Below are 12,998 nucleotides of genomic sequence, written 5' to 3'. Positions count from 1 at the left end.
AGTGCTTCCCATTTCCTGTGTGACCCAGGCTGTCCCTTTTCTTCTGATGACAGAAGGCTAAGGTAACTGCCAGGCATTGCTCCAGAAAACCAGCTGGGGCGGCCTGGGCACCACAGCCCCACAGAGGGCAAGGGTAGAAGAGAGAATGGGAGACAGACATCCCTAGATTCTAGACCTTATCTTGGGCAGCTGCCCTAGGACCTCAGTGTCCCCCATCTGTGTCCCCAGATGACCAAGCATGTTGTAGGACACAAATGAAACAGCCATGAAGTAGTTTTGTGCCTGGCGTCAGGTGGATCCCTGTACGCTGTAAACAGCTCGCTGTTTCTCTTTGGGGTATGGAGTGTGGGTGCCTGTAGACACAGCTGCTCTGGAGGCTGAGGCAGGAAGATTGCTTGAGCCCAGGAGTCTAAGTGTCAAGTCATTGTAAAGTAGTGAGATAACTGAAGAATAAGTAACGAGAAATCAAGGTGTTTCTGGGTCCTGTCATTCCTTTCAGAAGGAGCTAGTGTAAGCTTGGATCTGCTCCCCAACCCCACCCCAGCGCCCAGAATGTGGCCCGTCCTCAGTGGATATCCAGTGAAGGCCTGAGAAACAAAGAGTGAAGAAAAGAGAGAGCAGAGATTTGGGAAGTGGGTGGGCCAGTTTCTGGTTCTCAGTGTTCCCCATTTACTGTACGACCTAGGCTGTCCCTTTCCCTGAGACTGGTATAAGCGTGAAGAACCTGTGTGTGTGGTGTGTGCGTGCGTGCGTGCGTGCGTGCGTGCGAGCGAGCGAGCATGCGACACAGTCAGTTACTTGCTATTAAAGAACACCCTGTGGTTCTTTATGAACAACAATATGAAAGCTTTCAGATGGAGAGGCACAGCCCAAGGTCACTCAGAAAGGCCAGTGTCCCCTGTCCCTGATGTCTGCATCCCTGGGGGAGGACTTCCTGTTTTTCTGTGGTGTTGCCTCGATGATGCTAACTGCCAGGTCCAGATTTACTCCTGTTTGTGTCCTCTCTGGAATGAATTGGCCCTGGGTCTTTCCTTCTGCTGGCAGTAAGCTCTGATTCCCTGCCAGCCTTGACTTCCCCATCAGAGACAGTATTGAGAAGTAGGGCCGCTCTGGATGAACCCCTTGCCTTTGTGGGGACAGTGGTGACGGAAGGTCCCTCTTTGACTGGCCTTGCTGGCACGCTTTGTCCCAAGAGCCAGCTACATTCTCATCATGGTGTTGGGCCAGGGCCTGACTCCAGATGGCCTCTACAGGTGGGGCCAGGCTAGGCTTCCACATTAAGCTTTCCAGGATTGACCTCGAGGGAGTCTTGGAATGAGAACCTTGTGGAGTGGTTGTGAGCCCCTCAGCCTACTTTCCTGTCCGTCTGTCTCCCTCCCTTTAGGGTCTAAGGTTGATTGTGCATCCAGCGGGAGCACCGAAGGTCTGTTAAAATGAGCCTCTGAGAGTCAGCCCTCCCAGGGGAAGGGAGCAGGTGGTTACGGTGGTGATCTGGAAGTTTGTTTGAGACAGGGTCTCAGTAGCCTAGCTGGCCTGGAACTCTCTATATAGACCAGGATGGCCTTGAATTCAGAGAGCCAGCTGTATCTCCTCCCCGTTCTGGGATTGAAGGTGTGTTGCCACGTACAGACTCAGCCTCTCGATATGGATGTCAAAGTTGCTGCTGCTGTCGTGCTAGGGCAGTGCTCACCACACCCCTCCCCAAGTCTGTGTCTGCAGAGGTGGCCACTCACCCCTCCCTCTCTCCCTGTAGCTTCACTCCAGGTCCATGTGGAGCCAATCAGGCTCACTCTTTCTCTATGTCCAAGATTGTTTTTGGGACCAATCAGCTCCCCCATTTTGGTGCAGTGTGCGAACTGTGGGCCAGGAAACAGGTCATTTCTTCTGGCGTCCAAGTCCCTCAGCGAGGTACCCATACCTGCCATTTTGCCTCTGTGGTTGCCCTGCTCTCTGTCACCGCCACGGAAGGTGGACAGAGCTTCAGGACAACACCAGCAGACCCAGTGCAGCCTGCAGCTTACATGAACAGTGTGCTTGGGAACTGGCCTAGAGAAATCCTGGCCCTGCTCCAGCCAGTTCTGTCTGGCCTAGGCCAGCCACTTAGCCTCACTGAACCTTTTCTTAGTGGTTGGCAGGGTTAAGGGAAGTCAGAGAAAAGCCTGGCTGCCTCCTGATAGGAATCAGACTGCCAAAGGCCTATCAGTGTGGCAGTGGCTGGGGGGAGGGAGCAGTGGCCCTTGTCTAGGGGTCAGAAAGCTTTGCCCTAATCACTTAGGTCCCAGGCTGCTGCCTTGGGGAGCTGTGTGGCATATGGTCATCCCACCTTTGATGCGTTGGGTTTTCCCTGTGTCAAATAGAGACTGAAGTAGCACTGGCTGGGTGGCCTCAGAGTTCAAAGGGATGAAGGGCCCCGCCCCTGCTCTCCCTGTCTGCCTAGTCATCAGTGACCCCAGGGGTCATCTCTGAACTCTGCCTGGGCATGGCACCCTGCTGTGGCCTCCCAGACTTTCCTTTACTCTGCAAGTCCCCTCCGCCCCTTTCTTATACACCGTCCATTCTTAGCGAGGGGTGCCTTTTGTCTCTTGGAGGGCATTTGGCAAGTTCTGAAGACATTTCTGGTTATGACAACACAAGGTGGCTGGGTGCAACCATGGCGTCTAGTGGGTAGATGCCAAGGATGTTGCCAAACTCGGGACAGTTCAGAAAGAGTTGTTGAACTTCAAATGTCAGGACTGTGAAGACTGAGAACTCTGTCACATCACCCATGCTTGTGCTGGTTGGGACCCTCAGCTGGGTGAGCAGGATCTTAGCCCTCAGGTCTCAGCCCTCACCCTGCCTACCTCTGCCACTCCCCTCTTTGGCTCCCCCTGGTCCCCACTGCACCAAACCTCTCAGTGGCACCCTTCCTGCCTTTGCCGGTCTGTGACCCCATTCTGTGACCCCGGTGTATCACAGGATCTCAGCAAGCGCCTGCCAGGCGGTCAGTTCTTACCCCTCACCACCTCATTTCATTCCATCTCTGGCTAGGGTGGGTCTCTCATAGGCCCTCACCGTGGACTGCTAACTGTGTGCTGGGGTTCTGATGAGCTCCTCTGTCATGAACAGCTCCAGAAGCTAAGCTCAGCTAGCAGTTTGCAGCAGGCACCTGGGCTCAGAAGTAGATCAGAGGCATCCCTAATGGAGAGGGATTGAGGAAAACGCCCAGCATCAACTCTGGCTTCTGTATAGATGTATACATAAGTGCACACACATATACACACACGATGATGGTGATGGTGGTGGTAATAATGATGATGATGTCATTGTCCCATGGCCAGGAGGTAGCAGGATTAGGACCTAGGATCCAGCATCTTGGCTCTATAGCAGAAAGGCTCATGGTATACAGCCAGATTGGCTTCAAACTCAGCATCCTCCTGTCTCAGCCTCCCAAGTGCTGGGATTACAAGTATCACACATCTGCTGCATTCTCCTGCTTTTGATGTCCATGGAAAGATGGGGTACCACATGAGTCCAGGTCATTCCAGGTCCCTTTTCAGACCATATCCTATGAGCCCCCAGAAAGCTGTACTCTGTGGAACAATGGTTGTTGATGTGTCAAAAGTACTTAACAGGGAGCTGGGAAGAAAATGAAGTGCTTGCCCCACAAGCCTGAGTGCCTGGGCAAGTCTGTGCCCTGCTCACACTCGGCTTTAAAAAAAAGCTGGGCTTGGTGGCTCAAACTTGCAGTCCCAGACTGGGGATGCAGAGGCAGAGGATCCCTGGGGCCTGCTGGCCAGCCAGTGTGCTGATTGGACAGGCTCCAAGTCTCCAACGATCTCTTTATTTTGTGTGTGGGGATGTTTTGGCTGCTCGTGTGTCACACACCCTGTGTAAGCTGCGCTTGTTGGGTCCCCTGGAGCTGGGGTTTACGATGGTTGTGAGCTGCCACATGGGTGCTGGAAACCAAACCAGGGTCCTCTGGAAGAGCAGCAAGCGCTCTTAACTGCTGAGCCATCTCTCCGGCCTCTGTCTCCAAAAATAAGGCAGAGAGTGATTGAGGAAAACTTCCAACACCTCTGGCATGTACACACACACACACACACACACACACACTAATAGTAACATAACAATAATAATAATAACTTAAACTTTTTTTTCTGATACAGGGTTTTTCTGTGTAGCTCTCACTGACCTGGAACTCACTGTGTAGACCAGGCTGGCCTTAAACTCAGAAATCCACCTGCCTCTGCCTCCCAAGTGCCAGGATTGAAGGCATGGGCCATTACTGCCTGACAAAGTTTGAAATTTTTAAAGTAGTTTGCAAACCAGTCCCCAGTTGTTCCCCGGATTTCATCATCTAATCTGATTTTCTTCTATGTAGCTCAGAAATCAAGGCACACATGCAAAAGTTAAGTGAAAGAACGCAGACCGTCATTAACAAGAGCTTTTATTTCATTGAAATGTCTGGACATTGCCAGACTAGGCAAGACCATAGCAGAAAGTAGTTGTGGTCACTAGCGGACAGGGAAGGAAGGAGATGATGGCTAAAGAGCATGGGCCTTTGAGGCTGAGGTGGACGCTTTCTCAGATTGTCTGTGAGCTGGGTTGTACAACCCCGTGGAGATCTAAACAATAAACAGTTTCACAGTGCCCGTGACTGTAGCTCATAGTTTACATGTGACGTTTCAACAAGAGCACGCCAGTAAAAAGCGACTCGTGATAAGGTGTGCGATGTCCGCAGAGTGCCTCCCCAGTCAGTTCCTGTTCTTCACTCGGCTGCAGCAGACTCTTCCTGTCTGAGAGAGCAGAGTCCGGGCCTGTGCTTTCTCTGTGCTTTCTCGTTTTCACTTCTTGTGCCTTGGAGATCTATTGCTACACAGAGCGAGCTCCCCCCCCCCCCATTGTGCTCTGTTACGGATCAGCTAGCCTTTATTTAGAAAGTCCTGAATGATGGGCATGTGGGTGGCTCCCAGGCTTCCACTCACTGTGAACACTCTACAGTGGACAGCCTTGGGCTGCTGGGTAGTGGGGCTGGAGAGATGGCAGATGTGGGTGAATCTCTGAGTTCCAGGTCAGGCAGGCTATATAGTGAGGCCCTGCTTTAAAAAAAAAAAAAAAAAAAAAAAAAAAAAAGATGTGCTAGGTGCTGGTGCTGCATGTCTTTAAGCCCAGCAGTTGGATCTCTGGGTTCGAGGCCAGCTTGGTCTACAGAGAGTTCCAGAACAGCCAGGGCTGCACAGAGAAACTGTGTCTGTACAGAAAGAAAAACAACAACAAAAATAAATAAAAAAGAAAATGAGTTTAGGCTGCTCTTGCTGAGGACCTGAGTTTGACTCTTGGTTTCCAGCACCTGTGGTAGGTGGCTCACCCTGCCTGTGACTCAGAGAAATCCAGTGTGGCTCTCTGGCTTCTGTGACACCTGTGATCAAATCTGTATGCCCCCTCCCAACACTTACATAAAATAAAAGTTTCCTCTTTTGAGACAAAGACTCTGTACATGGTATTGGCTGGCCTGGAACTTGCTAAGTGGACCAGGTCAAGCTGGACAGAGATCTGCCCGCTTCTGCTGGGGTTGGAGGTGTGTAACCACCACACCCGGCAAAAATTAAAATCTTTTTTAAAAAAAAAATTAAGAAATGTCAACCAATCTCCTAAGTAGAGGTGCTGGTCACAGCTGGACCATGGAAAGTCACCAGTTGGCCGTGCAGGGAGGAGAGCCCAGTGGCCTTAGCCAGGCCTGTGAGAAGCATAAGCAGTGCGGGACTTGTGGCTGTGCTTGGCAAAACCATCTTCAGGGTCTGTCTTTTGTGTCTGGAGGGGGCAGCTCTCTCCCCATGGGTGCTGTCAGCTCACATCCTCCGTCCTGTCCCTGGCGGAGCTTTCCTGTCCACTAGCTGTTAGCCTGTGATAAGAATTGTGTGGTTTTCTTTCTGCCTTATTTTGTGTGCTTTGGCTGGTATGAAGGGGTTCAGAATGTTTTTGAAGGAGAGGGAACCTTTGATGTGTTCCCCCTTATCTTTATTAGTATGTGTGTATGCTTGTGTGTGGAGGTCAGGGAACAACTTTTTGAGGTAGTTGTTTCCTTCTGCATAGGCTCCAGGGATTGAACTCGGGTCATCAGGATTGGCAGAAATCACCTTTACCTTCTGAGCCAGCTTGCCATCTCCTTGAGGAACACCTCCCCTCCCCCACCACACCACACACACACACACACACACACACACACACACACACACACACACACACACACCAGACACCCTTATACCCTCCCCTACCACTCCTCTCTTTCTCTCTCTCTGAGAAAATTTTAACATAGGTGTTTAGAGGGTTAGTTTGTTTCTACATTTTAATTAGTTTTGTATGCAAGTGGGTGGGCTCGTGCATGTCCTGGCCTATGAGTGGAGGCCAGTTATCTCCATCTGAGACAGGATGTTAGCGAGTTCCGGGCCAGCCTGAGCTACGAGGTAAGAAATCTGCAAGTGTGCAGTTGTGTGGCCCTTACTGCAGCATTGTCTTTAGCTAAGTCTCTGATCTGACTTCCATCACTTCCAAGAGCAGCTACGGCCTCTGGCTCCCTGCCTGTTGCAACTACAGACCTGCTTCCAGCCTCTGACTTGCCTTTCTTCCCTCTCCTCCCCCACCCTGGCTTCTCCTCCACATAGCCGCTAGTAACTACAGGTCTCAACTTCTACAGTGGATCAGCAGTTAAGAGCACTGGCTGATCTTCCAAAGGACCGGGGTTCCATTCCCAGCACCCACATGGCAGCTCACACCTGTCTGTGACTTCAGTTCCAGGATATTTGACACCCTCACACACAGGAACAAGCAGGCAGAACACTAACACCATAATAAATGATAATAATAAATAAAGCATAAAAAAAAAATCTACTCTGACCCATTCTCTCCCTCCCTTCCAAACAGTGTCACACTCTATAGCCTAGGCCAGAAATCACTGTGTAGCCCAGGCTGGCCTGAAATTCATGTGTAAACCTAGCTGACCTTGAACTCAGGAAGTTCTCTTGCTTCAGCCCCCTCCATGTCAGGACTGCAGGTGTGAGCACTGTGTCCAAGTTGTTCGTGTGACTTCCGGAGTCACAGCCCCAGGGCTGAGAGCTAGGCCTTAGAGTGTATCATTTCCTAGTTAGAGCATCTTGCTTCCATCTGTGAGAAACCAGGAGCAGGTTGAGGAAAGCAGAGGTGCAGACAGGCCCCTCACGCCCAGACTCAGAAGCCCAGAGACCTGGGTCCACACTCCATTTCTCCATCGACCCTTGTGGCCTTGGCCGAGCCTGTTTCCCCTGTGTGTAACGGGGTCGAGAACCAGATGGGAGTGAGTGAGCATGCTGGCGTGGATTGCAGTGAGGGATTGGTTGTTAGGCCCATACCTTACTGAGCTACCTTATACTTGCAGTTGTTGTGGGATATCCCTGGCCCCTGCAGCCCCCGCTGGGCCCCTGGCCCCTCTTCTCTGACCCTTCAGAGCCAACACCCACTGACCTGCCAGTTTCCAGGATTAAGTTCTGTGTGTCACTGTCCATTCCTCAACCCCTACAGGTGTCAGTCTGTCTGGGTGCACCTGACCTGTGGCCTCTAAGCAGCATAGGGCATGTCATCTCCTTCCCTTCCCAAGTCTTCCCATAGGCTGCTCAGGGAGCCTCTGGGGTGCCCACCCCCACACTCCTGGTTCCTCTGACCAGCAACTCCAGCTTCTGTTCAGTCTCAGTGAGTGTTACTGGTCCCCAGACAGCCTCTGGCCTGAGTTAACAGCAGCCTCAAATGCTGAATGGGGAGGCACCCTGAGGTCCCTGGAGATTGACGCTGGCCCTTTTCCTCCTCTGACATGGGCAGGTGCCAACATTGCCTCTGGTGAGGAAGTAGCCATCAAGCTCGAATGTGTGAAGACGAAGCATCCACAGCTCCACATCGAGAGCAAGTTCTACAAGATGATGCAGGGAGGAGGTGAGGCAGGGATGGATGGGGCTGGGGTGGGGGTGGTGCTGAAGGACAGGAGGGAGCACGAGGCTGGGGTGGGGCTGGTGGTCCTGGAGGAGAGGACATGCGCGGGAGTAACCACCGCTGACGAGTCTCTCTCCCGGACCCAGTGGGGATCCCGTCCATCAAGTGGTGCGGGGCTGAGGGAGACTATAATGTGATGGTCATGGAGCTGCTGGGGCCCAGCCTGGAGGACCTCTTCAACTTCTGCTCCCGGAAGTTTAGCCTCAAGACGGTGCTGTTGCTGGCCGACCAGATGGTGAGTCCCCACCCCTCTCCTTGTTCAGGTGACTCTCCTGCTCAGTGAACCACTGGTCTCAACCGTGATGGCGCTGGGCCCTGCATACCAACCCTGAGTCCCACTTCCCGAGGTCGGGCCTGTTCCAGGGACCAGGGGACACTGGCGACCCATTGTGGATCCCAGAGGGTGCCCCCTTAACATTCAGATTCTGGGCTTTTCTCTTTTCTCTTACTGTGATAAAACAGAAGCAACTTATGGAGGAAGGTATTGACTTGGGCTTAGGGTTCCAGAGAGAGAGCCCATAATGGTGGGGAAGGTCTGGTGGAGGGGCAGGAAGCAGAGGTCATATCAAATCACAGGCACGGAGCTGAGTAAGCTGGAAGTCGGGGCAGACATTCAATTCTCAAAGCCGCCTCCCCCTCACAGACTTCCTCCGCCAAGGCTGCCTCTCTCCATAACCTCTCCAAACAGTGTCACCCAGTAGAAACCCAGTGTTTAAGTATCTGAGCCGTAGGAAGACATTGCTCATTTAAACTACCTAACCTGGCGAGTCACCCTCCTGGTAAGCTGGCAGCTGCAGCCCCTCACGGTTATCACTGCCTGACCCGAGGGGAATGACTGAGTTCCCTGAGCTTGAGCCATCTGGTTTGCATCATGGGGATTGGCTGGGGTACCTGGGCCAGAGCAGGTGTCAGGTCCTATGGCCCTTGATGGTGCACAGAGGAAAGCTCTCTTAGAAAGGCAAAAGCAGGCCACTCTCCCTCGGGGAGTTCACACCTACTCTTTGTGTGTCCACCCCAGTCTTACTTAGGGTTACTGGTGCTGTGAGGAAACACCATGACCAAAAGCAATCTGGGGAGGAGAGAGTTTATCTCCCTTACTTCCATCCCTGTTCTTCAAAGGAAGACAGATCAGGAACCTGGAGGAGCTGCTGCAGAGGCCATGGAGGGGTGCTGCCTACTGGCTTGCTCTTCATGGCTTGCTTGCTCAGCTGTTTCTTATAGAACCCAGGACATGAGCCCAGGGGTGGCTGCACACACAATGGCCCAGGCCCTTTCCCACTGAATCATTAATTAAGAAAATGCCCTACAGGGCTCCCTATAGCCTGATCTTATGAAAGCATTTTCTCAGTTGAGGCTCCCTCCTCTCAGACGACTTGAGCTTGTGTCAAGCTGCTGTAAAGCCAGCCAGTGTACCCCCTTTCCCTAGGCCTCCCTATTTCTGTTAGAATCTTGCTTAAATTTGTGTTAAAATAGCTTCTTTGGTGCATGTGTGTGGCTGTATGTGCGTATGTGTGTATGTGTTCATGTATACAGGAGGGTGCATGCATATGGAGGGATGGGGTACAAAGTTCGACACTGGGTTTTTCTCACTTTATTTTTAAGATTTTTTTTTTTTTTTTTTTAAATGGGTGTGATGGCTCAGACTTTTAATCCCAGCCCTTGGGCAACCAAATCAGGTGGATCTGTTGAGTTTGAGACCATCCTTCCAGGACAGCCAGAGCTACACAGGGAAATCCTGTATTGAAAGGCCAAAGGTGGGGGGAATGTAATTATGTATAAGTGTGTGTATGTGTGTGCTGATGCTTCTTAAGGCTAGAGGTGTCAGATCTCCTGGAACAACAGTTCCAGGCAGTTGTGAGCTACCGGGTGGGTGCTGGGAACTGAGCTTCAGGTCGTCTGGAAGAGAAGTGTGCTCTTAATTGCTGGGCCATCTCTCCAACTCCCTAAAACCTCTTTCTAATGGACTTGGTTCACTTAAAAAAGAAAAAGATAAAACTAGAATCCGGATGTGGCTCACGCCTATAATTCCAGCACTCAGGGAACTGAGGCAGGAGAATTACAGTAAGCTCAAGGCCAGGTTGGAGTACAGTGTAAGACCCTATCTTAAAAAAAAAAAAAAAAAAAGCAACAACAAAGAAAATCCAGATTCACAACTAGGTCGTAGTAGCTTGTGTCAGTAGTTCCAGTGCTCAGGAGGCCAGAGCTGGAGGCTTGCCAGGAGTTTGGAGCCAGCCTGTGATATATAGCTAAGACTCTATCTTAAAGATCAAAACCAGAGCTGGGGATGTAACTCAGTGATGGAGCACTCACCTGGTCCTCAAGAGGCTCTGCCTTCAATTGGCAGTGCTATTAAAAAAAAAAAAAATCACCCAGACTTACACAGACATGTAAACTTGTACACACATATGCAAAACCTATATATAAAACCTTGGGGCTGACAGGATGGCTCAGTGGCGAGGTTGCTTCTTGCCAGGCCTAATGGCCTGAGACTGATTCCCCAGGCCTACTGTGGTAGAAGGAGAGAGCTGACTTACTTCACACACATGTCCACAGGCAGATATGAGCACAAATAAATAATTAGGAATCTTAGAATCTCGCACCTGCCATGGAAGGTACAGATCTTGCCACCGGTTTAGGTCTTGGTGTATAGCCGTCATGAATTTTTCATACACATACATTCATACAGAGAACAGTCAGATTCTCACGGGAGAGACCCAAAATTCTCCTTGAGATTTTCTAGCCATGCCAAGACACCAGGCCAGAAGATATGTCGCGTGCATGATGATTAATTTGAGTTTTAAAAAATTCTCTGTCTTCAACAGGGTTCTACTCTGTTTGTCACACTGGCCTTGAATATGTGGAGACCACATAATAATAATAATAATAATAATAATAATAATAATAATAATAATAATAATAATCACTATCATCATCATCATCATCATCATCATCATCATCATCATCATCTCAATCTCATAAAGCTGAGTGGCTGCCTGACTTTTGGTGGCATTTGGAAACTGCATGATAGCGATAGGCCCTATCTTGTGCCCCCTCTCTCATCATGCCCTACAAGTGGCTGCCTGAGTTCTGTGATGGTCAAGCCAGACAGGGGTTCTTAGGACCCAGCTGCCTTTCTTGGTCTTACTCCTTGCTGTCTGTCTCCCACCTTGTTTTGTGGACTCCCTTGAAGTCTGTCCTCATTGCTTGGGGAAGCCCAGCCAACACTCAGAACCCCCCTTCATACTGAGACTAGGTCTTTCTTCCTGGCCGGACGTGGGTGTGTGCATCTCTGTGTTGAGCGACCTGCTGTGTCCTTCCCTCCTTCAGATCAGCCGCATCGAGTACATCCACTCCAAGAATTTCATCCACCGGGACGTGAAGCCTGACAACTTCCTCATGGGCCTGGGGAAGAAGGGCAACCTGGTCTACATCATTGACTTCGGCCTGGCCAAGAAGTACCGCGATGCCCGCACACACCAGCATATCCCCTACCGGGAAAACAAGAACCTGACCGGCACTGCCCGCTATGCCTCTATCAACACCCACCTGGGCATCGGTGAGTGAGCTGAGCCCAAGCAAACATGCTGTGGCCGCTGGCCAGGATGGCCCTATGTTCCTACCGGGGTTCAAGACCCCAGGGACTCTGCTGGAGACCCTCATTGAGAAGATTCTCTACTCTATCTGGCCCAGGCCTGGACTTCTTTCATACGGACCCCTTCATAAGCAGAGCAGTGTATTTGGTCTGCTGGCCGTCTCCTTGAGTGGGTGGCAGTGTGTCTCGCTTGTATGTTTGGGAAGTTCCCCGGGGATTTAACATGGCCCTTTCAGTGCATGCAGCTTAATGAATTCTGGGAGCTGGTTTTGATTCCAGCTATCTGTCGTGTGAGCCCTAACTAAGCACGAGACAGGCCAGGCAAGGGGGTGGTGATGCCCACACACAGTTGTTGAGTGAAATATCACCTGGGCTGGAAAAACTGGCTAGAACAGACATGAGAAAGTCTGCCTGAGGCAATCTAGAGGAGGAAGAGGGTGGGCGCTAGTTATAACAGGGTGCCCGGGAGCCAGTGGGCACCGAGGAGGGGGAGGGCTGGATGTGTAGTGAGAAGCGCAGCCTGACCGGCCCCTTGACCTCCTGACCTGTGCAGAGCAAAGCCGTCGAGATGACCTGGAGAGCCTGGGCTATGTGCTCATGTACTTCAACCTGGGCTCCCTGCCCTGGCAGGGCCTCAAAGCAGCCACCAAGCGTCAGAAGTACGAACGGATCAGCGAGAAGAAGATGTCAACACCGATCGAGGTCCTCTGCAAAGGCTACCCCTGTGAGTAGCCGATGGGGCTGGCATTTCCTTCTAAGGGCAAGACCGGGCCGTGCCTAGATGGGGTTACCCCCCCCCCCCATCTTGATCCCAGAGTGTTTATGACAGTCTCTCAGTGGGATCTCTCTGCCTAGGGGCTAGATACCTGAAACCCTGCACCCATCTCTAACACACCAGGTGTCCCTGGCCCCATCTCCTCCTTATCCTGAACGTCCCCTCTCAGCCTGTATGGTTTGAGGAAGTGGAAGCTGTCCTTTGGCTTAGGTCATGATGGGGCTCTGCATCTCATCAGACTTTTGAATAGCCTTTGCGTTTATGGCCATTGTTGTCCTGGTGGCTGGGACCCCGGAGTGCTTGGTCAGACAGGTGGTGAGCACCTCTGCTTGGACTGAACACAGTGGGCCGGACTGTATTCATTTCTCACCCTGCCCTTAGATTGTACCATTGCAGGGTAGTGGGTACCTGGGACGGTGGTGGCTGCTGAGGTGGCTGCCCTCACAGCAGCCTCTTCTGTCCTTGTGACCCACCAGCCGAGTTCTCAACATACCTCAACTTCTGCCGCTCCCTGCGGTTCGATGACAAGCCTGACTACTCCTACCTGCGCCAGCTCTTCCGCAATCTCTTTCACCGGCAGGGTTTCTCCTACGACTACGTCTTCGACTGGAACATGCTCAAATTCGTGAGTCACCG

The 12,998-nt window shown here is 51.6% G+C and overlaps 1 protein-coding gene across 5 annotated transcripts in view; it reads left to right on the top strand.

Annotated features, from left to right (window-relative positions):
* The window catches only part of Csnk1e (casein kinase 1 epsilon), a 36,241-nt gene that overhangs the window by 16,486 nt on the left and 6,757 nt on the right, over positions 1 to 12,998 (top strand). For all 5 annotated transcript variants that reach the window (XM_076911629.1, XM_034516439.2, XM_076911628.1 and 2 more), the window contains exons 3-7: positions 7,828 to 7,938; positions 8,082 to 8,230; positions 11,323 to 11,551; positions 12,141 to 12,311; positions 12,839 to 12,987. In XM_076911629.1, the coding sequence (XP_076767744.1) occupies positions 7,828 to 7,938; positions 8,082 to 8,230; positions 11,323 to 11,551; positions 12,141 to 12,311; positions 12,839 to 12,987 (809 nt within the window). The remainder of the gene's footprint in view (positions 1 to 7,827; positions 7,939 to 8,081; positions 8,231 to 11,322; positions 11,552 to 12,140; positions 12,312 to 12,838; positions 12,988 to 12,998) is intronic.

The sequence above is a fragment of the Arvicanthis niloticus genome, chromosome 13 (assembly GCF_011762505.2).
Source record: "Arvicanthis niloticus isolate mArvNil1 chromosome 13, mArvNil1.pat.X, whole genome shotgun sequence".
Lineage (NCBI taxonomy): Eukaryota > Metazoa > Chordata > Mammalia > Rodentia > Muridae > Arvicanthis > Arvicanthis niloticus.
This window is presented reverse-complemented; position numbering and strand designations above follow the sequence as displayed.